Source organism: Pteronotus mesoamericanus, unplaced genomic scaffold (assembly GCF_021234165.1).
Source record: "Pteronotus mesoamericanus isolate MK-2021 breed Mesoamerican mustached bat unplaced genomic scaffold, CSHL_Meso_final scaffold_232, whole genome shotgun sequence".
Classification (NCBI taxonomy): Eukaryota; Metazoa; Chordata; class Mammalia; order Chiroptera; family Mormoopidae; genus Pteronotus; species Pteronotus mesoamericanus.
Genome location: NW_026555311.1, coordinates 15,062,962 through 15,090,244, shown reverse-complemented (window position 1 = coordinate 15,090,244; position 27,283 = coordinate 15,062,962). Strand labels below are relative to the sequence as shown.

The 27,283-nt window shown below is 35.1% G+C and overlaps 1 protein-coding gene across 4 annotated transcripts in view; it reads left to right on the top strand.

Moving 5' to 3' along the window:
• Positions 1 to 69: 69 nt before the first annotated feature.
• The window catches only part of RAP1GDS1 (Rap1 GTPase-GDP dissociation stimulator 1), a 142,492-nt gene continuing 115,278 nt past the window's right edge, over positions 70 to 27,283 (top strand). For 3 of the 4 annotated variants that reach the window (XM_054591711.1, XM_054591709.1, XM_054591707.1), the window contains exons 1-2: positions 70 to 266; positions 14,712 to 14,822. In XM_054591711.1, the coding sequence (XP_054447686.1) occupies positions 263 to 266; positions 14,712 to 14,822 (115 nt within the window). In that variant the 5' untranslated portion in view covers positions 70 to 262. The remainder of the gene's footprint in view (positions 267 to 14,711; positions 14,823 to 27,283) is intronic. The other variant, XM_054591710.1, reaches the window with a different exon arrangement.

The following is a 27,283-nucleotide window of genomic DNA, read 5'->3' as shown; positions in this document are numbered from 1 at the left end:
CCGCGCCCGCTGCAGGCTGCGCTGCCGCCCCGCCCCGCCCCGCCCCACCCCCCGCCGCTCGTCCCCGCCGCGGCCGCGCTGCCCGCAGAAGCAGCAGCAGCAGCGGGCAACAGAAGCAGCTGCTGCTCCTCCCAGGCGGCTCCCCCCCGCGGGTCCCTCCCTGGCTGCAGGAGAAACAGAGGTAGAGAGAGGACACAGCACCGCTCTGCCTGCTCCGGAGTCCTTCGCCTCGCCCTGCCGGCTCCTCACCCTCAAGAGGAACATGGGTAAGTCACCCTTCCTCCCCCGTCGTCGCCTGACATTTTTCTCTTTCTCGGCTTGTTGCGGGGTGGGAAGCATTTCTCGCGCAAAGTTGCCGGATTTCTCAAAAATCCGGGTGTGAGACAGACGCTCTTCCTCCGGGGAGAGTCGCCGCACGCGGAACGCTTGCCGGGTCCGCGGGCTTTAAGGGTCCTGGGCGCGGGGTCTGACCACCGCCCGCCTCGCTGCCTCGCCGCCACCCCGCCGCCTCGCCTCTCTTCCTCCATTCTTCCTGCTCAAGCCGGTGCCGGGCACCGAGGAGCCTGCCTCGAGGGCTCTCATCCTCTGCCCCATCCTCCGTTCTCTGGCGGCCGCCCGCTTCCTTGTGCCCCGCGCCTGCGGGGGCTGCAAGCTCGGGTCAGACCACGAGAAAGCCCACTCCACGTAACTTCCCTGGCAAGGCGACCTTTCCCCATCTTGGGATCGGCTCCTTGCGAGACGGGGAAGTGTGAGCAAGTAGTTCGTGAGGGTGATTTTACCACCTGCACGGAAATTATATTCTTTAGGGGAGAGCGGACAGCCTCATAGGTTGAAAGGATGACTTGTCACAGGCCACGAGGAACCCGAGAAAGGATGGATGGAGCCGCTAGCTGTTGAATTAGTGTTGGATGACTACAATGTGCAGGTATTCCTGTCCTCAACCCATTTACTGGATACCTTCGCCTGTCTACTGTAGCAGGAAACTGCATCATGTAGCATGTTACCAAACTTAGTTATTCGTTCCCAGCTTCTCCTGCCTAAATCTACATTAATCAGATTTTAGTTCCTTTGTAGTTACAGTTAATCTCAGTAGGTTAGTTTTAATGAAATATTTAAATGCAAATATGTATTGTAAGACTACATATAATTTATCCTAAATTTTTTCTTAATTTGTTTCTTAACTATTAGATTCAATAATTACAAAAACGGCTGATGAATTTTGTAATGTAATTAAAAGCATGAAGTTTTTAAAACAAGAGTAGCAATTTGGAATACCATACTTATTTCTACATGTCCCCCCGTTAGTTTTCAATCCTTTCTTATTATAATTTCCTCTTTTTAAAATGTGCTCTATTAGAATATTTTTATGGGGTCTTTTCCACCCCTCTGTGCAGTTATTTTAAGCTGAAGTGAGTGTGGTCCTTTCATCTGTCATACAGTGTTCAGCATATCAAGACATGTTGTGGCAACTCAGAATCTTCAAGGAATTATCTAAATATAAAAATGGTGTCGCCGAAGCTTGCTTTGGAAAAGCAAATGCTTCAAGGTCTGATTCAGACCTTTGGCCATATATCTGGAAGGAGCCAATGTTGCAGGAGGAGGTGGTATGAATGAAAAATGAATCTAGAGCCCTTAATTTTATTTTCAGTTTAGTATTTTCCCTTTTGATGTACTACTGGTATCCTGAACTAATTTCTGTAAAAATTGGGTGGCTCATTTATATGTACCTAGCCTTTCCTCTGGGGTTATAATTTTAAGTGTATATTAATATAGAGTAATATAGATACACACAGTGTGTCCTTCCCTTGAACAAACAAAATTTTCCTTCTCAATTATAGGCCACAAGTTTTGTTTGTAAAATACGTTTCCCCATGTTTCAAGGTGAGCTAAAAAAATCCGTTTAATTAAGAATGTAACTTAAATGTCAAATCAGTACCTTTTCAATGGGGAAAATCCAATTCTGTTGGCAATACTAATGAATAAAAATACTTAAAACAAATAAAATTATTTACTAAAAAATAATCTTGAAAGTTTTGAATGTTATTGCATGACTTTAAAAAGGCCAAATAAAAACCCATCATTTGAAGCTTCTCAGATAACTGATTAAATTCATCTCTCTCTTCATAGAGCTCTCTACTTTGTTGGAAGCTTTTTAGCACTTACATAATCTGCTTTATAATGAGCTGTTTATGTGTGTTGTGTATTTAATCATGAGTTCCAGAAGATGAAAATTGTTTCATTAATTTTTGTGTTCCCAACAGTGTTTTCCAAAGAGTAGGAATTCAGTTAATCTTTGATGAATTAATAGTTTAAAACCTGCATGTTGTTTGTAACTTGTTAACCTGGAAGTATGGGCCCTAAGCAAACATTTGGGTTGATAGATGTTATGAAAGTATGGAAGAAGCAAAACAGAGAAGTATAATTAATTATATTATGATTGCTCCTCTCTAAAAAAAAAAAAGTGGGGTTTTCTCAGCAGTATGGGTTTTGGGGCACCTCAAGGCAAGCCATTTCTTTCTACACCACTGTTTTCATTGGTAAGACAATTGTGTGAGCAGTAGGTACAAAAAAATGATATAAAATTGCAACCTTGGAGAGCAATTTTATATTATGAGCCAAGGAAGTTTTTATTACAACTATTCATGTACTCGTAAGAGGCGGAAGGCAGACTGATTAGTGTTAGGGAGAAAAATCACTTTTTAAATCTGTCTTTGTAAGGAATAAATAAGGTGACTTTTAAAAAAGATATCCTCATGGCAGTGATCTTTCTCCATAAGAAAGTGAAGGAAACTTCTTATATAATTTTATGGACCATACTGTTATTTTATGTATATATTTTATTATAAATTCAGGACGTATTTAATATTTATTGAATGTCAGCCATGTGCAGTGTATTGTGGGAGGATAAAATGAGTAAGATTCATATTTTGAGTTGCTTATAGTCTTAACAGGAAGGCTATATCATACACAGGTAACTATAGTAAAAAGAAAGTATACGTGATATAAAAAAATAGGCTTTACGTATATTATAGAGTCTTTTAGAAAAATAATGTTATTTGAATTAAAGGTGAGGTAAACTTCTGAAAGGCACAAATGAATGGAGACTGTTAATCAGATTGAGAATGGGAGGAGAGAGATGGTATAACTGCAGATAGAGAGAGAGGGAATATTCAAGGAGTTTCCAGATACGATTAAATAGCCATGTTTGGAGCAAAAGGTAAGGAAATAGTGGGTGGCAGGGATGAAAAAGCATTAATATGTAAATACCAGATAGCGGAGGACTGAAAATGCCAAGCTAAGGGAGTCTTTGGATATGATTTGTCTATTGAACTACTAGTAAACATTTTTATATAGTGAAGTGATGGATCACATCTGTGGTTTAGGAAAATTAATCTGTCACTTAAGTGCAGAATGAATTAGATGAGAAATTAGAGAAGGCTTCAGAGGGTGGTGGTTGTAGTTTTGGGGGAAATATTTAATGGTCTGAACTAGGTTCAGGCAATGGGAATGGACTATTGCAAATAAAGAACAGGATTTACTTGGCAACTGATTGAATATGGAATTGAGAAAGGAGTCATACATTATCACCTTGGCAGTAATGAGAATGTGCAACCTAGTAATATATATTTAATCCATTGGAAGAGGAAAAATGAGTAGTCAATTTTGGGTCTTTTGAGTTGCGCATTTTGGTCTGCAATTTAGATTGTCCATTCCTTAATGACAGGGACTTTTGTATTGGGTTTTGAATACGTTTCTAACACTAGTGTCTGGCACATAGTAGCTGTGCAGTAAAAGCTCGCTCACTGCCCTGTCCAGGTGGCTCCGTTGGTTGGAGGATCATCCCTTAACACCAAAAGATCATGGTTTCTATCACCACTGGTAAGGGCAGATAGAGAGGCAACTGATTGACGCTTCTCTGTCTCTGTCTCTGTCTCTCTTTGCATGTTCCCCAGTGAGGATTAAAAAAAAGTTTATTTACTGACTGAAACTAGGTACAAAGTATTTAACAGAAAGTTATTTTAATTCTCAAAAGGATTACAACCAGAGATCTGGAAGTTATCCACAAATATCCTGTTAATGATATTTGAAGTTAGGTGGGAAGATTAGAGGCAACAAAGAAAAAGAAGAAAATTTGTCCGAGGTAAGAATCTTGAGGAATAACCTGTAAATAGGGTAAAGAGTAGAATGATTTGACACTGAAAAAGACAGGAGTATGTAAGAATGAGACTAGAATTGGCCTACAGTTTGTTTCAAGAAAGAGTAAATGGTCAAAAGTTTGTTGCTTCACAACAGTCAGAGTGATGAGGACTGAGGAAAGGTTCCAAGTGTGTGTGGTTTGTTTAGTATGTTACCCAGTATGTTTTTTCAAAAGCAGCTTTAAGAGGTATAGTAAATATGGAGGTCAGTTGTAAAGGCTAAGTGATAATGAGTAAGTGGAAATAGAGTTTATTGTGTATAGTCATTCTGTATTCCTTGTCCTGTTTAAAGATCTGTAGATTAGAATAGATGTTTTAAAAAATTATTTATTGAATTTTTTTAGAGAGAGAGGGAGAAACATTAATTTGTTGTTCCACTAATTTATGCATTATTTGGTAGATTCTTGTATGTGCCCTAACTGGGGATTGAACCTGCAATCCTGGCATGTTAGGACTACACTCTAACTGAGCTACGTGGCCAGCGCCAGCATACATTTCTTTAACTTTTTAAAAACGTTCCACTTTGCATAGAATGACACATGTGATTTTCTTGCTTGAGAATAATTTGTAATCTCACCATAGTGCTTCATATCTCTTTGACATGTCTTTGTGACTTAGTTCAGTAACATCTATTTTTGCAATGTCTGTCATGCAAAGTGAGTTTAGAAATGGTTTTATAATTTTACAACGCATTTTTGCATATTCTTTACTGATGAATGGTTTTATCCCTTTTTATTTACTATTAGTCTTTGTGAATTTGGAATTTCTCTAGTTATATGTGTGCCTCTAATTTTACTCATTTCCTGGAGTTTTGTTTTTCTCTGTAAATATGTATTTAGCAATATAGATGTATTTTTTCCTTGTATTTTTAAGTCCAAGAATGGTTTTATGAATAAATAATAACAAATAGTGCGTTTATTTGCACTTTGCAAGTCATAGCAGAGTGATAAAATATTTTTGTAAGCTGGTAATCACTAAAATTCATTTTTTAAAGAGAGCATAGATGATAATTTTTCTTATGTTGACATTGTATCTATTTTGTATATGCCCATTTTTATTTTTCCATATGGGAGAAAGGCTAAATTCACTATCCTTGGAAGAGTCCTATTCTGAGTCTCTAATACTACTATTTAGAAAGCAATAATAGCCTTAATTCATTTTGAGAACCGTAGAGTTTTAACTTTGGCAGGGAAATGTTGGAACTTCTAGGTACCTTTGGAGAAATGTTGTGATTGTTCTCTCCAGAGATTCCAGGTTGCCTGGATTTGTACTTAGTAATTGGGGAGTTATTGGTGGTACCACAGTAACCATAAGAATGATCTAAATTTTTAATATTCATTCATGAACATCAGGGTGGGAGAAGGAAAATTTACTCCTTTGGGAACTGCATGTTAATTTTAGATAACCAAGTGTTTGGATAATCATGAGGAAAAAAATTAAAATATTTTCCTAGACATTTAACTTGGCAAATAGCTCTTGTGGAGAGTAAAGCAATAATAAATGAAGATATTAGAATGGATTTTAGAGTATTTTTTTCTATGGCTCTTTGAAACTATGAAATATACTTAGTATCATTGATTTTTAAATACATTGCAACCATCCCTCTACAGCTAATTTTTCTCTAGTATTCAAAGAGTAATATGAGCTTGAGGTAGCAACTTAAGGGTTTGAACCAACTTTACGATCCTTGTCTACGTAGATGGCCTGAAATACCATTACCCATGCTGGCCAAGATGTGGATGCTGGATTCAGGTTGCAGAGTAATGTAATTGTCTCTCTGCTTCTATTGATACAACTTTTGTTAGAAGCATTCTAGGGGTTAAAACTGAGAATTAAGATAATAATAAATGGAAGTAGTTAAATGGCTAGCTCAATTTAACTTGCAAATTCCAAAGTCCTTCTTTTCGCTCACAAAATGAATTTTTTCCATATTTGCTCAGTACTTGGCTTCATCTACGAAGACTGGTTTTGCTCAATTTTATCTGTGTTTTTTCCTTTCAACTACTATTTATATACTATTGTGGCCTATATATATATCATATCAGACATCTCTCCCTGCATAGTTAATTTAGACTCATTGAGCTCAAAACTGAATTCATTGTGTAATTTTTAGTAGTTATAACCAGAGGCGTGCTGGTTAATATTTAACCCAAAGTGCTTATGCAAAAAGTTTAGATTTTTGGTGGTTGCTCATTTCCTGTGAATGCATAGTAGGGAGGAGATGAGATGCAGCTTGCCATAACACAGAGTATCTGCCATATAGACATAATAGCCTCTTGAACACGGATATTAGTAAAATGTAATAAAATAATTAGTAATGAGTTTTTAGTATTACCTTTTATAAAGTTTTAATATAACTTATTTAATTTTGTTTATGTAATTAAATTTTCAATACTGCCTATTTTAATAACTGCCTCACAAAGTTTCTGAAAATTTAATAGTTCTATCTCATGGGCTGGTACAAGGGGGCTTTCCAGTACACCATTGGATTAATAATTACCGTTTATTAAAAATTATTGATATCAGTTAATTTAGCTTTACTGCTTTTTAAAATGTTTTTATAATTTAATTTTAACCCTGTCAACAATTCTGTGAAATGGATACACTATCCCCGTTTTATTGACTCAGAGGATTAAATAATTTATCCAAGGGGATGCAACTCTGTCTCTAAAATCCTGTTCAAGAGCAGTGGTTCTCAAATTTCAGCTTGTATGAGAATCACCTGGAAAGCTTATTAGGGAAAAAAAATTACTGGGCCCACCCTCAGAAATTTTGATTCAGTAGGTGTTGAGTGGGTCAATAATTTGCATTGTCAAGACATTCCGAGATGCTGCTGCATTTTGAATAGCACCACATTGTAGAGCAGAAGTAGGCAAACTTTTTACCTAAGGCCTAGATGATAAGCATTTCAGTCTTTCTGCAGGCCAAGAGGCAAAATCAAAGATATTACATAGATAAAACAGAAAATATGTGTGATGACAGAAAACAGTACCTTTCCTCAAAATTTTTTATTGCTGAAATTCAAAATATAAAATCAGTTCAACACAATTTATTGTAATATAGGTTTTAATCACCTTACATTTTCACAAGTTTTGTAGGTTTATTCAACTAAGCCTTTTTCTATTCCTTACATATTTTTACCATCATCAGTTGTAACATATCTTAGCAGATTCCACTTCAGATTGTATCACATTGATATTTTCTCAATTTAGAAAATATTCTTACATATTGTTTTATGCAGACTTCATATAGAGGCCAGTTCTTCAGTCACTTATGCTCAACATTGACTTATCAAAAATAACAACACTAAGCAGCATCACACATACCTGTCAGCTCGTCAAGAACCAAGAAACCTCTCACATTCATTTACCTTGTTTATTTTTTTTCAGTTGAATATTGATATTGCTCCGTGTCCTCACTTCTGCATGCAGCTGTTTTCACTGAAGGCTCTTCTTAAACAGGTCCCCCCCAAAAATATTTCTTTGGTTGCTGTAGTTAAAATACAATTTAACTCACCTTGAGTAAGCACCTTTTGTTACTTGGCTAACAAATGAGCTACAGAGAAACATGCTTTGCAGGTCTCTCCTCTCTTCTCCTTCTCTTCTCCTCCCCTCTTTTGTGAAGAAATTCTGTTGTGATGAGATACTTTGTTTTATATTTTCTAATTTCTCTGATGATGGCTTTCCTTTGAATTATGAGTATGATAAATGCTCAGTCTGGTAATGTAGGTTTATGTTGTATTTTTCTAGCCTAGCTGTAGTGTCATTGCATGATACAGTAGTTTTTCATCTAATTCAATAATAAGATAATTCATATACCACTTTAAATTCCTGACGTTTGAAGGACACTTTTTGTTTTGACACCATGGTGAAAATGAAATGTGGTATGACAGTATACATGGTACTTAGAACACTAGACAGTCATAGCTGCAATTTGTAACGCATCAAGAAGCAGTGTACAGCTTTGAGAGTGCCACATATGGTTTCTGTCTTATCTACTCAACTGGCATCATAATACAGATACAGGTTTAGACAATATATAAAGGAATGATTTCTCTTAACTAGTTGTATGATTTAATTTGCACAATAATCTCTAGGATAAATGTGTTAATTTTCAAAAAGTAATGTAAGTTCTTACCACAATTTTGAATAAAATTAACTCTTTAGCAACTCAAAAACTGTAAGAGAAATCTCTGAAACTGCAAAATCAAATACCTCCAAAAACCAGATAGAGAATTAGTGATATATAAGATATATAAAGTCATCAATCATCTTTAAACTGAATTTTCAATTGACCAGAATGATATAAGAAATCAAAGAGATAGAGGATAGAATCTCTGTCTTCCATAGTTTTCTGGTGCAGTATAAATAGACTTTGGCAAGTTATTTAACCTCTTTAAACCCCCATTTCATATATATTTTAACATATTGTTATTACTGAATAAGAACCAAATAGATTTCAAATGAAATGGAAGATAAAAAGGTAGAGGGGAGCCCATTTCATAAGGAACTAATAAATTATAGTATGGAAGGCTTCAAGCTCAGTCACCTGATAAAGACGTACCAGCCCTGAAATCAAGGTCTGTTTTATTATTTCTTTCCATTATTTTATATTTCAGCCCTCGAGTATTAACTATACTTTTAAGGAAAAATGATAGCATGGCATTTTAAAAAGTCATCACAGTGCCGGGCTGCTAGACTTTTTGTACAGAATATTATTTTCTTACATATTAGAAGGGATTTTCTAACATTAAATATTATATAAAATTATTAAAATACTGTGTAAAAGAACTACATAAAATCCTATGATTTTAAAACTATTTTAAAAAATTTATATAAAAAGAAATTATGTAACATTTATAAAATAATTTTAAATAACTAGGAAGTTCCTTAATTTATGGGTGGAAGTTCTGTTTTTCATAGTGAGAATACATAAACAAACCAGGGACCATTTTACTGTAATAAAATATTTCTTTAGCTTTTATGAAAAATATTCCCCTTTGAAGATTCCTCAGTAACTTTAGTATAAAATGTGAGACTGATCAGTATAAAAAAGGAAAACCTCATTGATATGTAAGTATTTATCCTCTACAGAAATACTAATGTTTGTCTTTAAAGTTAGAAGATATTTGGCCTCAAAAATAAAATTATTTAGAACAAATACAAAAAATTTACATGAACTGATTAAATCAATTTCCTTTTAGTTGCAGGAATGCATTTTTTGGTAGGGTAGTGATAAGCCCTAAGAAAGAATAACTGCCCACTGTGTCATATTTCTGGCTTTTACATGGTTTGTACATAACACTATCAATCAAATCAGAAATCAATAACAGCATATTAGACATTATGGAAAGTGAAAAAATAAATAGTGCAAGTAATCACATTTTCTGCTTTTTATAAGCTTCACATCTAACTGGTAGATAAAGAATAATGAAAGAAATGAATAGTAGATAGCGATAAGGCCTCTCTGTTTCTCTGATAATTCTCAACAGAGAAACAAACGCCTAAGAATTTAAATGAGAGGATAGATCATTTTACCTTTTTAGCATCTAGTATACGGCTTCTCTGAAATACACAAGTGCTTATTACTTAAAATGGTCTGGAAATTTTGCCTAGAATTCATTAACTTAATCAGTTAACCAGTTATTGAAAGGTAGAGTACGCACCTAGCACTGTGCCATCATTGAGATATTATGGCAGAGAGTGTTCCTTGGTACATTTCATTGTGATTATTTTTTTCTTTTTTTTAACATAATCAGATCTATAGACAGTTGTTAGCTTGTACAGCTATCTAACATGGTTGAGCTTGCATCTATATGGAGCAAGGTACAGATAGTCCTTGCTGTGCACGGTTCTGATATGCATGAGAGCTGCATGACTTATTTAAGATATACTGTGCATACTGCCTGTTCAGTGGAAAGATCCTCGACTTTGAAGACATGCATGTCTGGATTTATCCCAACTTTGGCACTTACCTTTTTAGGCAAGATATTCAGCTTCCAAATTCAACTTTCTCACCTCTTAAAATACAGATAATAGTAACACCTACTTCACAAGGTAATTTTAAATATTAAAATTTAATTTCTGTTTCCAAGGCTGAAAGTTTTAGTTTCTATTTCCATGGCTGAAAATGTAGTCATTTTTGGGAAGTGTTACTTTGTACTGAGATTTAAAACCAGTCAAAGGATATAGTACTACTTGTATTATTTTAACCAAATCATGCAGTGAGTAAAGAGTTATTGTAACCGATTATATATTTTTTTAAAAATTGATTTAAAAGAGACAAGTAGGCAGACACTGATTTGTTGTTCCACTTATGTATGCATTTGTTGCTTGATTCTTGTAAGTGCCCTGACCAGGGAGGGGACCCACAACCTTGGTTAACAGGATGACACTCTAACCAACTGAGCTACCCAGCCAGGCCTATATTTTCCAAAGATGGCCACAAACAATCTCTCTTACCCCACATATTCTTCTAGAATTGCTACTCCCCACTGAGAGTTGGAGAGTCCTCTTCCTGTGGGATTTGAGCACACTTGTGACTGGTATCCAGTAGAATGTTGCCGAAGTGATGCTATGTGATTTCTTAAGCTCAATCTTAAAAGACAGTGCTTCTTGCACCTTGTTTGTTTGAACACTGACCTGTTTGGAGCACTGAGAAGTCAGAGACCCTGAAGCTGCCATACACTGAGGAAACCACGCCATGTGGAGAGGCCTAAGATCTCGGGTGGTCAGTCCTAGACTTCAAGTACGTCCCCGCCGGTCACCAGACATGTGAGTGAATGAACTGTCAGATGATTCAGATAATGCCAGTCTTAGCCATTGAATCACTCCTAGAGACATCCCTAGACTTTGAGATTCTGCTTTCAAGGCTCCCAATCCTGCTGGAGCACTGGTGAACCATCCTTAATGTGCCCTTTGTGAATTCCTGGTTCAGAGAATCTGTGAGCACCATAAAATGGCTTTTGTTTTATATCAGTAAGTTTGGGATGGCTTGTCATGTAACAATAATAATTGGAATAGATCTAAAACCTGAAAGATACATTGTGTCACTAAGAAACAGATTACTATTAAAACTCATCAAAGTGGAAACTATCTGCTAAATAAATGTTTACTGAGTTTTTTCTTTTTTTCATTTTAAATGAAGATAGCCAAACAGCTCTCTGAAAATGAGAAATTCATTCCCTTATTCAGTATATCAAACAAATGTTTACTGGGTACCTCTTATGTGCCAATTGATGGGTATAGTGAAAAGACTATATAGACTATACAGTGTACATCTGAGGGGGATACGTTCTAAGACCCCCCAGTGGATACCTGAAACTGAGGATAATACTGAACCCTATTTATATATACATATCTATGCTAAAGTTTAATTTAAAAATTAGGCACACACAATAACAATAAAATAGAATTATAACAATATGCTCTAATGTACATTATACTTTATTTCAGAAAAATCAACTTTCTCTCCATTTAATAAGATTACACAGGTATATCTGAGACATGATGCCCTATATCTTCTTTTTAGTTTATAGGTGAGATACTTAGTTTTATTTCCTTTAGGAAAAAAATCAATTTCTCAAACTAGCTAACCTCTCTTAAGGAAATAAATATTAACTAGGTTATGAATGATATCCTGGGATTTTTTAAATAATGTGTAGATTTATGTTTAATAACTTAGTCACTGGTTATACTAGGCATCACTAGAGCATGTTAGTGTTACCTGATGTGCATTTTTAAGACTGCTATTTTCTGGGTTGACATGGAAAATAAATTATTTTATAACAGAGGATTCCATTATATTTTTAGATGAGCTAGCAGTGCACAAAAGTCTGATAGAATGTATACTTTATTTTGCAGTTAGAAAATGCCTAAAATTCTAATATGAGGACAATAATCCGGGTTGGGGGGTGGTCCTCGGTATCCTATGAGGATGTCCATAAGGTTGAAATTTTTGCGTAATACCATCAAGACATCATTTATCTTTTCATTGTGTTGACATTTCACTAATAATGGTGATAAAGTAGTTGTGAGTAAAAAACTGCCAATGCTTTAGTCTGTGTAAATCAGGGTTGTAGTAGCACCAAACTGTACCAGTAGTTATGGTATTCTTTACCATCATACTCTTGAAGTAATTAATACCAGTTTCATTTAAGAATGCCCATAACAAAGCAGGAAAAAAGCCTTTTAAAAAATCTCAGCCTTGCCCAGATCAGAATGGCTTAGTAGTTTGGGCATCATCCTACAAAGCAAAGGGTCACCTGTTTGATTCCTGGTCAGGGCACATGACCCTGGGTTGTGGGTTTGTCCCCGGTAAGGCAGATACGAAAGACAACCAATTGATAGTTCTCACATCGATGTTTCTCACCCTTTCTTTTACCCTTTCTTCCTCTCTCTCTGAAAATAAATAAAATCTTTTTAAAAAACCCTCAACTTTTGTGTACACATTAAAAATATTCTATTTGATAAAATAAGTACATTTATAGCACTTTCATTACATTGCAAAGTCTGGTGGTTATTTTGAAGAAAAACCCTTGTACTTGAGTTGTGAACTGACCAAAGTAATTTTTTTTTCATGAAATAACACTTTTTACTTGAAAGAACTGACAAACTGATTTTTCATATTTGGCAGACATTTTCTCATAAGTGGATGAGGTTAATTTGCCATTTAAGGAAAACAACTGACTGTATTTGTTGCCAGTGATAAAGATGGAGTTTTTAAGGAAAAATTAGAGATATGGAAAACTTATATTACCTTAAGCTTGACAGGTTCCCAGTACTGAAGGAGTCTTTTAATGAGATTGGTGATTTAACAAATGTGGTATTTTAAAATAATTCAATGATGTGTCAATACTTGGAAGGTATGCATAACTCTGACCTAATTTTCTTAATAACCAAATGTATTGATGATAAGTATCTTCCATGCATAAAAGTTTTAAAGTGCAGGAGACCAATGGATCTTAATGTAAGAATTGGAAAGTTTCATTAATATTGTTTCAAATTCCACATGAGAACTAACCTTTAAAAAACTACCACCTGTTATATTTTGGTGTGGTATCAAAGAATATCCATGATTGCCTGAAAAGGCCATTAGACTACATTAGCTATGTACATATGCAGTGAGACTGAATTTTCTTCATCTATTCAACTAAAACAAGTCACAAAAGATTGAGTATAGAAGCAGATATGAGAGAGAATCTATTGTCTTCTGTTAAGGCAAACGTTTCAGTGATTTGTAGAAAAAATATCACCCTTTTCAAGGTGGTATATAAATACAATAGAATATTACTCAGCCATAAGAAAAGATGAAATACTACCATTTGCAACAACATGAATGGATCTTGAGAATATCATGCTAAGTGAAATAAGTAGACGGGAAAAGTCAATAACCATATGATTCCACTAATGTGTTGGATATAAAACTGAAAGCAACAAATGAACAAAGAAGACACACAGAAACTTGTAGACACAGATAACAGTATGGTGGTTGCCAGAGGGAAAGAGAAGTTGGGGAGGGAGAAATGGGTAAAGGAGCTCAACTATATGATGACAGAACATGACTTTGTGTGGGGAACACAGTGCAGTATACAGATGAATTATTATAAAATTGTACACTTGAAATCTATATAATTTTATTAGCCAATATCAGCCCAATAAATTTAATAAATTTTTAAAAACATACCATCTTTTTCAGAAAGTTTTGTCTTTCAAATTATTTTTCATTAAAATATTAACAATAGTATTATGATAGATTTAAATTAATTACTAAAATCTTAAAAAGTCTTTTAATTTTTAGTATGTTAAATATCAATAGAAATAATTAATGTAAAACACTACCAGAGATGCTGAATAATTTTTAATAGTGTAAAGAGATTTTGATAATCGATGGCCTAGATGCAGGGGTATCTATCTACATTTTTGGTGTCTCTGGGCCACACATTAAATACGTTGCGACACATAATCACAAAGAAATATTGTAATGTTTTAAGTAAATTTATGATTTTGTGTTGGGCCACACGTGGGTTGGACACCCCTGTTGGAGTCCAAAAATAAGTTACATTATTTTGAAACATTCCTAAAACTCATCTTTTTTTTATGTCTTAAAATACAGCAGAGGAAGCATAGAATGAAACAAAATATTTGCAAAGCTGTATAATATTTTCTGTGGAACTAAGGTTTTTTTGTTTTTGTGTTGTTTTTTTTGTTTTTTTGTTTAACTGTGGCTTGTTTCCTGAACAAGCTAATAAGGTATAAGAATGCTGAAAAAAGATGTATAACAATCTGTGGAATATTCCTGGTATTTTACATAATACAGAATGAATATTTTTTTTATTTGACTTAGATGGGTAAAATTTTACTTTAAAAGGCTGTAATAGTACAGTCTGTTGCCATTTGGAAGGTATGTGGATGTCAATTTACTGTAATGAGAGCCCATTGTTTATTAGTGGTAACTGTTACGTAGCATGTGATGGCCATATGGTTAGTTGGATTTCTGATTTTTTTTTTCTATAAGCAGATAATCTCAGTGATACCTTGAAGAAGCTGAAGATAACAGCTGTTGACAGAACTGAGGATAGTTTAGAAGGATGCTTGGATTGTCTGCTTCAAGCCCTGGCTCAAAATAGTAAGTTTCATTACGTTTACTCAAATGGCAAACAAAAAGATCAACAGTCATTGGTATGTAGTTTATCATATAGCTTGTACTCACATAACTTGAATTCTTTTGAGTCCTATCTCTAAATATTGAGATTGTTTTACATATTCCATCCTCCTACCCACATCACCACCCCCAGGATACTAAAAGCCAAGCTGATAGTCAAAAGAAAGAGGAATTGATTGGTGGTGGTGATGACAACATTCATGGCATTCTCAGAAGCCATTATTTTATTCATAACAGATAAGCACCATAGTTGTTTTTCTTAACACACTTGTTCTTTAAAAAAAAAAAGACTTTATATGTGGGGAGACTACGGAGGAGAAACAGAGAGAACCTAAAAGACCTATTTCTTTTATCCTGAGATCTTATGGCCATGTTTTTAGTAATTTTACTTTAAAAAATATGTAGGCTTAGATTTAATTGAAAAGAACCATTAGTGGTCATCCCAAAGACCCTAAAAATTGAGGTAATACTTGATCTTTGGTGATACAGTAAATAATGTTACTGATAAAATTTAGACAGCTTGTCATTGACAAACACATCATATTGTTGCATTTGAATATTTCTATACATTAATTTTTGTATTCCCACAGTGAAGAGAGAGGTACAGAATTAATTTCATTTTGCTTTGTTGTGCTATGGTTTGCACTGTACTTGTTTGTTATTATGCCCTTGTCTTATCCTGGGATTAATTATGTAGCTGACAAAGAATTTAGGAGAGACTATATATTGTTAAAAGTTTCAGTTTCAAGCTCTCAGAGATGTATGTGCTATTTCTTTGTATTTCATTTTTTTAGTAAACTGATTGGAAGATCTAAAATAATTGATTTTAGTACTCTTCATCAAAAAGCATATTTTAAATCTAGCTTCCAAAGTTCTTTTTTAACAATTCTTTTTCTTTTGATCTTAGACATAACGGAGAAGTCATTTAACGCAAGGACTTTAATAAGAGCATCTGGATAAGGCTCACAATGTTAAAGGAAAAGAGATACATGTAGTAAATACATGTGGCTATTCATATCTAATAATTAAATTAAAAATTAAATTCCTTAGTCTTATTTTTCAATAGTCCTGGGCATCGCAAATATAAATCGTTTCCATTATCACAGAAAGTTCTTTTGGATAATGCTGGTCTAGAGGACTAGAAAAACCACATGATGACCTGATTTTCACACAAGCCTATGTAAGCAGATTTACATAATCTTGTTATTAGTTTAAGGAAATTATTTCAAGTTCATTTTTTTGAAGAGATCTTTTATCATAACCTTTTGTTTTCAGTGACCAGTTTATTCTCTCTGTTAGAAAAAAGTAGAATTATTTAAATGAATTGTTTCCTCTGGAACTGAAGGACATTGACACGATGTCATTTGTTCTGTGTGGAGGGTTGCTCAGTCTTTTTGGAAAGACTAGTAAAGAGAAATAAAGAAAAATAAAAAAATTAAATAATAAAAAAATGAAAAGTTTATAATTTTTTAAAGAACCAATTCAAGAAATATTGATAATTATATAATTGTTGGATTAAATTTCAGACCCATTACAGGCTTATTCATGGAATCCATTTATTGAAAGTGGTCTTGACTTTGTATGTCATCAAATATTAAAGCCAAATAACCACAAGGTGTTAATAAAAAAAACGACAGTAAACTCTATCGTTAAAACTATTTGACTCCTCAGGAAGGAAACAAAAGAAATAAGCCTTTTTTAAAATCTGTATCAAAATTTCTGTTCTCACATCTAAGATATTGACACAAAATAATTTTTATTTTTTTGCTTTACCTCTAAAACAGCTTATTGATGTCTAGCATCTAAATGGATACAATCAAAATAATGAACAGATTTTTTACTCCTCAATTTTCCTTTTGTACCTTCATAGTCCCTTCCCTAACCTCCTTTCAGGCAACCACTGATCTGCAATCACTACACATTAGTTTGCATTTCCTAGATTTTTATATAAATGGAATCATGCCCATATGATTCCTTTTTATTTGGCCTCTTTCACGCAGCATATTTTGAACACAAAAGAATTTGACATAGGAAAAGGGAGTTCATGCAGATGTCTATTTGACTTAAAGATTGATATCTATCATTGATTGAGCACCTACTGTGTACTCAGCACTGGACTTGGCATTACATCTTTCCTGTAGCTCTTGAGGAGGCACTATTATGACCGTTTAAAAGATACGGAAACAGACCCTGTGATGTTACTTGCTTTGTTATGGCAGAATCAGAGTTTGGATTGAAACTCTTAGTTTACAAAATAAAAAATTACATTCTGAGTAAAGTGCAGCTTTTTGCTGAGTTGACAGGCTGTGAAATTGTTTGCATAAGCTAGGTTTTAATATTATGCCTTAAATACATTTTTTAAACTAATTTCAAATTGTTACTAAAGAGAAAGGGTGATATATAAATCTTTTTTTCACTTGAGCTGTAGACTGTTATTTTTTACAGGTATTTATTGTTATATTTTATAAAATTAACATCTGGTTTTTAATAAGGAAAAGTAGAAATACCAGTAAGCAGTAAGGTGTTTATTTTCTACAGTTATTCCTACTTCCCTGAATAAAGTGATTGTCCTATTGCTACTGTCCTCTTAAAGGTAAAATTATAAAACATCTAACTTAAGTGAATCTGTACTGTTTCATATATATAAGTTTAAATCTGACACACATACACATATTTAAAATAGAGACCTTCTAGTTTCATAGTTCTTCTTAATGTCAGGTGTTTTAACTAAAAATATCACTGTTTGCACCAGCATTGCACCTGATCGAGAAAGAATGATTTCTCCCTTTTGTCCAAATACGAGATGATAATGTGTGTAATGGGAATCTAAAATTGTTTCTTTTTATAATCTGCTAACCTGTCATTGGAAAGGACAGTTTTGAAAGGAAAGGAATTAATGCTTTTAAAATTCACATTGTGGGAATTTAGTATATTTGAATTTTATGTTACAAATTACTGTACACTAAAATTAAAACTTTGATGTATGACTTCAGAATGATTTTCATTTTTGGTTTTAGTAACATTAAATACAGTATATGTGTCAGAATCTTAAGAGATAAGAGTTAAGAATATTAGAATGCTTACTAGATTTTATAGAAGACATTTTGTATAAATCTCTGATTTAAATTAATGTAGAAGTATTCGTTTTCTTTATATAAATACCTCAGATCTCAGTTTTAAAATGTTTTTAGTAAATATATGAAGGCTACCAGCCAAGAAATCAGGTTCTATTTATTCTTGTCTCTTTTGAGTCAGAGACTAGTTAGAAGATTCTCAGTAAATGATTGCTTAATTGTAGTGTGGTTCCTTTATTTCATACTTATTTGAAAATTAAAACAATATGCCACCCATTTTCATCTCTAAACATTAAGACAGGAATTGTCTTTGGAGAGTTTGACATCTTAATCACCTTGCAAGACAAACAATCATAAATCAAAGGCCCAAAGACAAGAAAAATCAGCAGTCCATTCATTATAAAAATTCCATTCCATGTTTCCTTTGCACGGTAATTCATTATGTTATTCACTTCCTTCACATATTTTTGTATCATGTGGCTCTTTTAGTTATTGTATTTATTGCCTATGAGGGCTTATGGCTGCTGCTAAACATAAATTATCAAAGAATCAGTTTTTCCTAAATAAATACAGGGGTGGGCAAATGTAGGTTTACAGTTTGTATGGAAAAAGACATGCAGGTTATAGTTTTATTAACTCTATGTTTCACATACTCACAACTGTAAACCTACGTTTGCCCCCCTTGTATAGTATTTGAAGAACAGAGGAGACTAAATTAGAGAAAATGGTCAACTAAAAAGACATAGGCAATTCTTGATGAACTGACACTCCTGGATTGGCATTTTTCTATAATGATGACAGCAACCTAAATCTGAATTTTTCCACACATTCTCTAAAAATTCATACAGATCAACAAAGAGATTAAATAAAACCAACTAACCATAACCTATTCCTCAAGCATAACTTGGAGACAATTAATAACTACAGGGAGAGAGATGAATAAACAAATACAGCCTCCTCGGCTTCAGAGCCCATTTTGAGAGTGTTCAGTGAAGACTGCAGAGACTAACATGGAAAAGGTAAAAGGGGAATGGGTTGAACCATGAGCCTAGGGGTGATATAGTACACAATCAAAATTGCATTTGAAAAGTCCTACTTTCATGGGAAAATACTAAGAACTGGTCTTAGATTCTATTAGAGCACTGAGTGTTGGGAAATAAAAAGGAGGACATGTATAAAGAACACAGGACCCTAGGCAAGCAGATCAAGACAGTGCCACTTTTGTGAATAAAATTGCTCACCCTTATAGACTTGGCAGTGAAAGGAAAGAAGGAAGCAAAATGGGGAAATGCACTGTTCTGTAGAAATAAGAAAATCATAAAATAACTCCCTTTGGTTTAAGTTCAAAAGAGGGAATTTTTGGACTAAGAAACCTAGATATTCTTCCCAAATCTTTACTTTTACTGCGTACATGTTTTATTACTAGTTAAGAAAAATAAAGACTGCACTGAATAGGAAATTGTGGATGATATACATACAAAGGTGCTACAAGAAACAATGTAGAAAATAAGAATCAAAACATTTTAGCTATTAAAATTTTTCTCTTAAACCAACCATGAAGCAGTTATCAGTAACAGAACACTATGACCTATATTAAACATCCTTAAGCCTTTGCAGATACGGAAAAAAGAAGCCCTCGAGTAAGAAATTCAGAAACTTGGAACTCAAGTAGATAAATACCAGGAATATGTGAACAAAGATTTGACCAAAAGAAATTGAAGAAAAAGACAGTACTGTTTTAGAAATTAGGACTAAATTACAAGGTATCAAGGAAAAATAGAGGTGACCGAAAATTTAATATGTAACATTGAAGAAAGTGGGCAAAAGAATGAAGACAAAATAAAGGATCAGTGAGCAAATGGGTGGTATAGATGGTAGGCAAAAAGGTCCAGCATATGTGCAATGAAGTCCTTAAGGAGAAAAAAAAAAAATAAAACAAAAGGGCTAATAGATAAAACTATGAACTTTTCTGAAGTAAACAAAGCCTAGAATCTACCTATTGAAAAGGCTCAGCATGTACCTGTGAAAATTGACCTGGAATGATTAACTCAAAGAAATAGCCTAGTAAAACTTAGATTTATAGGTAAAAATAACTACAAAGGAAAATTCTCAGAGTCTCCATGCAAAAAGATCAAGTTATTTAAAGGAAAGAAAATCAGACTGGCATCTGTCTCCTCACCAGCAATATATAAAGCAATTCAATATTGGAGTGTTATTTTCAGGAAACTCATGGAATAAGAAATTTTGTATTGAGCCAAAGTGCTCAGTAAGTATCAAGACTACCTGTAAGGTTTCTTTTGAGAAATCAGTCGATAGTCTTATGGGAACTCCTTTGTAGGTAACTGTCTTCTTTTCTCTTGCTGCTTTTAAGATTCTCTTTGTCTTTAACCTTTGGAATTTTGATTGTGATGTTTCTTGGTATGGTCCTCTTTGGGTCCAACTTATTTGGGACTCTCTTAGCTTCCTGGACTTGTGTGTCTATTTCCTTCACCACATTGGGGAAGTTTCCTTTCATTATTTTTTCAAGTAAGTTTTGAACTTCTTGTTCTTCCTCTTCTCCTTCTGGCACCCCTCTGATTCAGATATTGGAACATTTAAAGTTGTCTCAGAGGTTCCTAAACCTGTCCTCAATTTTTAAATTCCTGTTTCTTCATTCTGTTTTGGTTGAAGGTTTATTTCTAACCTTGTGTTCCAAATTGTTGAAGGAGGAAATAAACTACAAAGGAAATGTTTATTTCCTCCTTCCCTTCACTGTTGGCTCACTGTATATTTTCCTTTATTTCACTTTGTATAGCCTTCAGGTCTTCCTTTATTTTGTGACCATACTTTGATCATTTCTGTGAGTATCCTGATGACCAGTGTTTTGAACTCTGCATCTGATAGGTTGGCTATCTCCTTGTCGCCTAGTTCTTTTTTTTTTTTGGAGTTTTGATCTGTTCCTTCATTTGGGCCATATTTCTCTGTCTCAGCATATTACAGGCAAGAAGGTGCTTGAAAGAAGTGTTCAAAGTCATGAAAGGCAAGGACCTACATCCAAGATTACTCTATCCAGCAAAGCTATCATTTAAAATGGAAGGGCAGATGAAGTGCTTCCCAGATAAGGTAAAGTTAAAGGAGCTTATCATCACCAAGCCCTTATTATATGAAATATTAAAGGGATTTATCTAAGAAAAAGAGTAAAATCTAAACTATGAACAGTAAAATGACAACGAACTCACACAGCTATCAACAACAGAACCTAAGAAAAAACAAAAACTATGCCAGCAACTAGAATAAGGACAGGATCACAGAAATGGAGATCACATGGAGGGTTATCAGTAGGAAGAGGGAGGAGAACAAATGGGGAAAAGGTACAGGGTGTAAGAAGCATAATTGGTCCATGCAAAATAGAAGGGGATGGGGAGGGGGGAGGTTAAGAATAGTATAGGAAATGGAGAAGCTAAAGAACTTACATGTATGACCCATAGAAATGACCTGGAGGGGAATGCTGGAGGAAAGGGGGTACACAGTAGAGGGGGATAAAAGAGAGGAAAAAAATAGGAAAACTGTAATAACATGATCAATAAAATATACTTAAAAAAAGACTAAAAAACACTTAAGCATGTGTTAAACATGGAGTAACCTGGGGAACATTACTCATTAGCCTCCTAGAGCAACGGTCCCCAACCTTTTTGGCACCAGGGACCAGTTTCGTGAAAGATAATTTTCTATTGACCTAGTGGAGGGGGGATGGTTTTGCGATGATCCAAATGCATTACATTTATCGGGGACTCTTTTTTGTTGTTCTTTGTTTAGTCCCTTCTCCTTCTTTCTACCATTGGCCTCCTTCCCTGTCCCCTCTGGTCACTTCCAGTCTGTTCCATTTTTCCATGCCTGTGGTTTATTTCGTTCGTGAGTTTATTTCATTTAGTAGATTCCAAATAGAAGTGACATCATATGGTATTTGTCTTTCATCAACGGGCTTATTTGACTTTGCATAATATTCTCCAGTTCCTACCATGTTGTCGCAAAAGTTAGAAGTTCCCTCTTTCTTTTTTTTAAATGCAAATTGATTTCATCTTTTTTAAATGTCAAAATCCATTATAAAATAGTAAAAAATTTAAATCCATTATAAAGTGTCAGCAATTAAAACAACATGATACCAGCACAGAAATAATCAAGTAGATCAATGAAATAAAATGAGCATTTAAGAAACAAACATAAATATCTAACAATGTAATGTATGATTAAATTGATATTTCAAGTCAATGGGGAAAATAAGGCTTATTCAACAAATAAGGTGCATGGACCACTATTACTTGAAATAAAACAAATATTGAGCCCTATTTCACACATTATACAAAAAATATTCAGGTGAGTTAAAAATCAATATGTAAACTCTAAGGAGTTTTAGGAGAAAATACAAAATACTGTTTTTCTTACCCTGAAGTGAAATACTCAAAGCCAGAAGCTCTAAAGTAAAATATTGACAATATGACTATATTAAACATTTAAGACTATATAGTAATATACATATTAAAAAGTGTTAAAGGACAAGTACTAGAATATGAAAGTATTTGCAACACATCTAAAAAAGGGTTAATAATTTTTTTAAAGAAAAAATTCTACAAACCTTTAATTGATAAATGGATAAAGAATGCCAAAAAGTCATTTGAAGCTTTTTAAAAATAATAGAAATGGGCAAGAAATATACAAAAACAAGTTTAGTTTAAAAAAATAATAAAGTAACAATTAAAAGAACACATCAGTGTCACAATCAGATTAATAAGTATTAAAAGTATTGGTAATATCAAGTATTGGTGACCGTGAAAGGAACTGGGTATTCACAGACTCTTTATCTCCAACTCCTTTAAGCAGTCCCTTTAGCATATCTTCCATTGCTGGTTTCGTCTATAGAGGTATATTCATTTAGCCTTCTTTTGTCTGGGAAACTCCTTATTTTGCCTTGCATTTTAATTGAGAGCCTTGCTGGGTAGAGCAGCGTTGGTTGCAGGCCTTTGCTTTTCATTACTTGGAATATTTCTTGCCATTCCCTTCTGGCTTGTAGTATTTCTGTTGAGAAGTCAGCTGCTAGCTCTATTGGTGCTCCCTTGTATGTTACTACCTGTTTCTCCCTTGCTTCCTTTAGGATTCTCTGTTTGTATTTGATATTTGCCATTTTAGTTATAATGTCTTCAAGCAGGCCTCACTGGGTTCCTCTTGAATGGAACCCTCTGTGTTTCCTGGACTTCTGTGACTTTTTCTCTCTTCCAATTAGGGAAGTTTTCCTTCATTACTTTTTCAAACGGGTTTTTCAAACAGGTTCTCTGTCCCTTGCTCCTCTTCTCCTCCTTTCTGGTATCCCTATTGAATGGATATTACTACGTTTCAGGTTGTCCTGCATTTCCTTCAACGCCTCTTCATTCTTTTTGAGTCTTTTTTCATTTTCTTGCTCTTTCTGGGACTGTTTTTCTCCCCTATCCTCCTGCTTGTTGATTCATTCTTCGGCTTCATCTAGCCTTCTTTTGATTCCTCGTACTGTGTTCTTTAATTCAGAAATTGTATTCTTCATTTCCCCTTTTATTGATAGTTTCTATGTCCTTTTTCATGGTGATATAGTTTGCAGTAAATTCCTCATAGTTTCCCGGTAGTTTTTGGAAATTCTCTCTGAGCTCACTGAGCTCATTGAGCTTCCTTAGAACCATCGCTTTGAAGTCAGTATTTGATAGTTTACTTGCCTCTATTTCATTTAGTTCTCTTTCCAGGGATTCTTCTATTCCCTTTGACAGGGAGTTGTTTCATTGTCTTCCTATTGTGAGACTTTTCTTTTTGCTTCAGCTTCTTAAATTTATCTGTCTTGATTCCCTGACTTTGTGGTGTGAACTTCTATGGTAGGAGGCCGCTGTTTTTCCTTTCTGGATCTGCCTCTGATGATGTCAGATATTGACCCTGTCTGACCTTAGGCAATCATTAAGAGACTTCCAGGAATCTACTGTTTGTGTTTTGTTCACTTTATTTCTATTATTGTAATATATAATGAAATAATTATATAATTCTTCATAATGCAGAATCATTGAGAACCCTGATCTTGTTCTCCTGCAACTAGATTGTCCCATCCAGGGGTGATAGGAGACAGTGACACTCGAAGTGTTTTGGTCATGTCCAGTCTACTGCTTAATCTCTTTTTGCTTGATGTCACTGCAGAAAACTCTGCTTCACAAAGATAGGATGTTGGAAATGGAAGCAGGCTTTTCAGTGCTTTTGTGGCAATCTCAGGATATTCCACCTTGACTTTAATCGAGAGTGGAGATTTAAGTTGTCTCAAACATACTTTTAAGGCCATGTCATTTGTGATCTCAAGCAGTTGATCTCTTCTATCACAAAGTCGACTCACGTGGCTTATTCATGACTTGGTCACAGATCCATTCATTTCCAGCTTGGGGGTCTTTTGTGGTTGAGAAGTAATGCTCAAACTCTTTTGAAAGCACAGAGAGGCGATCATGCACCAGCTGGGAGAAAGATGGCCCTGGCTCAGCCTCTTTCAAAATCTCTGCTAATGTTTGAAACATGTCAAAAATCCCAATGTTTACTCATCCCCCTATAATTACAGTTCGGCTTTGAATGCAGCCACTTTATCTGCTAACTTGAACACAGTCATAGTTCTCCCCTGCAAGTGACTGACTGAGTTCATTGAGCAGGCTGAATATGTCACACAAGTAAGCAAGTTTTGCAACCCATTCTGTGTCATTGATGTGTGCTGCCAGTGGTAACTGGTTTTTTTCTAAAAGAAATCTCTGGAGCGGCTTTCAAAACTCAGAAACTCTGGCCAGTGATCTACCTTTAGAAAGCCATCCCCCTTTTGTGTATAAGAGCAGACATCTGTTCGCTGCATTCATCTCACAGAGCCGTGTGAACAGACATTGAGTCAAGGGCATGTACTTTAATGTTGATAATTTTAATCACATCCTGAAAACGTTGTTAAGTTCAGGTGACATTTTTTGTCTAGCCAACATTCCTTTATGGATGACACAGTACGTAGACTCATGTTCAGAAGTGACCTCTTTGACCAGAGTAGTGAAACCACAAAGCTGTCCAATCATGGCAGCTGCTCCATCCGCGCATATACTCATACAAATGACCAGTTCAGTTATCTTGATATGTAATCATTCAAAGATCTTGAATAGTTCTGCAGTTGTGGTATTGGTTGGCAACAGAAGTGCGCATAACATATCCTCATGTACATCCTCCTGAAAAATATATCGCACAAAAACAAGCATTGTTGCCTTGTTGTCAACACTGGTAGACTCATCAACCTGGATTGCATACCATGATGACTTATTAATCCTCTCTAACAATTGTACCTCAATATCTTCTGCTAGTTCATCGATTCATATAGTTTGGTGCTAGCCGAAAGAGGAACATGTGCCATCTTTTGGACTGCAGCCTCTCCTAAAAGTTCATGACAGATGTCCTTAGCAGCAGGCAGGATCTACTCTTCATCAATAGTAAAGGGCTTCTTAGCTTCAGCAATGCGGTGAGCCACTAAGAATGAGCCTTTCAGTACAGACACATTTGATGAAGTGGTGGCCTTCAATTGCTTCTGTTCTTCATATTCATATTTTCTTTTTCTTTTGAAAAACTCCAAAAGCTTGTCTTTTAATGCAGGGTGCTTGGGGTTCATTTGACGAAGAAGTAAGGTTTCATGGCTTCTTTGGATAGCTGGTCACCACATATGATACAAAGTGGGCTTGGGGAATGTGAATCACCTGTTGTAATGAACCCGTAATTTAAGTAGGACTCTTGATACTTTCTTTTAAATATAGCTTTGGTTTTTTTGGCACTCTTAGAGTCTTCTGCTGTGTCATCATTGGGTCCTTCCCAAAGAAGCTCTCCAATGACATTTGTTTTTTCCCATTTTGGCTAGGATTAGCATGTGAGCTTACCAAAACTGTGACTGAGACAAGTGCACGGTGCAGGAAAGAGTGGACGGAGGTGGTAAATAAAATAATGGGTGGGCCATGCATGGACTAAAATAAGTGTCAGGTTCTGACTTAAAGCCACCAGATGCAGCTATACAACAATTTGGGGAAAAAATAAAGTGAGTTGATGAGGAAGTACATCAACTCACATGCCACTATAAAGCCTGCCACCAGATGCAGCTTAATTGTCACTTGCTACCCACTGATAGGGTTTTGATATGAGTTTGCAAGCAATAGACTTATTATGGTCTCTGGGCAGCCAAATCTCTCTGCTAATGATAATCGTTTTGCAGCTGTTCCCCAGGGCTAGCATCACCACCTTAACTCCACTTCAAATCAACAGGTGTTAGATTCTCACAAGGAGCATGCAATCTAGATCCCTCCCATGTGCAGTTCACAGTAGGGTTTGTGCTCCTGTAATAATCTAATGCCACTGCTGATCTGAAAGGAAGTGGAGCTCAGGGGGTAATGGGAGTGATGAGGAGCAGCTGTGAATACAGACAACGCTTCGCTGCCTGCCGCTCACCTCCTGCTGGGCGGCCTGGTTCCTAACAGGCCGCACACCCATACTTAATCTGTGGCCCAGGTGCTGGAGACCCTTGTTGTAGAGGAGTGTGCTAAACTTATGCTGTCCAGTACAGCATTCATTCTCTGACCTGGCTATAAGCATATGAAATGAAGCTGGTCTGAATTTAGGTACACTTTAAGCATAAAAATGCAGGGTCTGGCACAAATACTATCCCTTTTTTATTACATAAAAATATTTTATTACAAAATCATAATGTAATTCTATAACATAACAATATCATACTCAAGCACACCGTATGACATTTTAATGTTCAAATTGCTGTCCATCTCATGTTAGACTTCATGTACCCTATCATCCACGTTCAATGGCGTTACTTCTGCCTGATCCTGTACATACTAGATTTCAAAGACGAAGTACCAAAAAAAGTAAACTATCTCAGTTTTAAATAATGACAGTGTTTTAAAAAATACCTAAGTGTTAAAATACAACAGTTTTTAAATACTGATTACATATAGAATCTCATTTTTTAAATTTTGTAAATTATTTATAAATGCTTAGTTTCTTCTAGTGTAGACAGTGGCTGATCAAAGTAAGTTTAAGAGTTGGGCCAGCCAGTATAATATGATGGAAAATGCAGCTTACAAACAAAATCATTATCATCATCAATAAAATACAATTGGGTGTTCAGTATAGGAGAGGACATGTAAAATAATGAACCGTTCTAGGGTTAGATTCTAAGTAAAAGCAGTATATATTCTGTGTTCTAAGTGAAAATCAGAAGAAAGAGTGTATATCCAAATATATTCATACCAGGAGTTTGTAGAAAAGGGATCATGGAAATGCTTGAATCTGATTGGAAGAGTG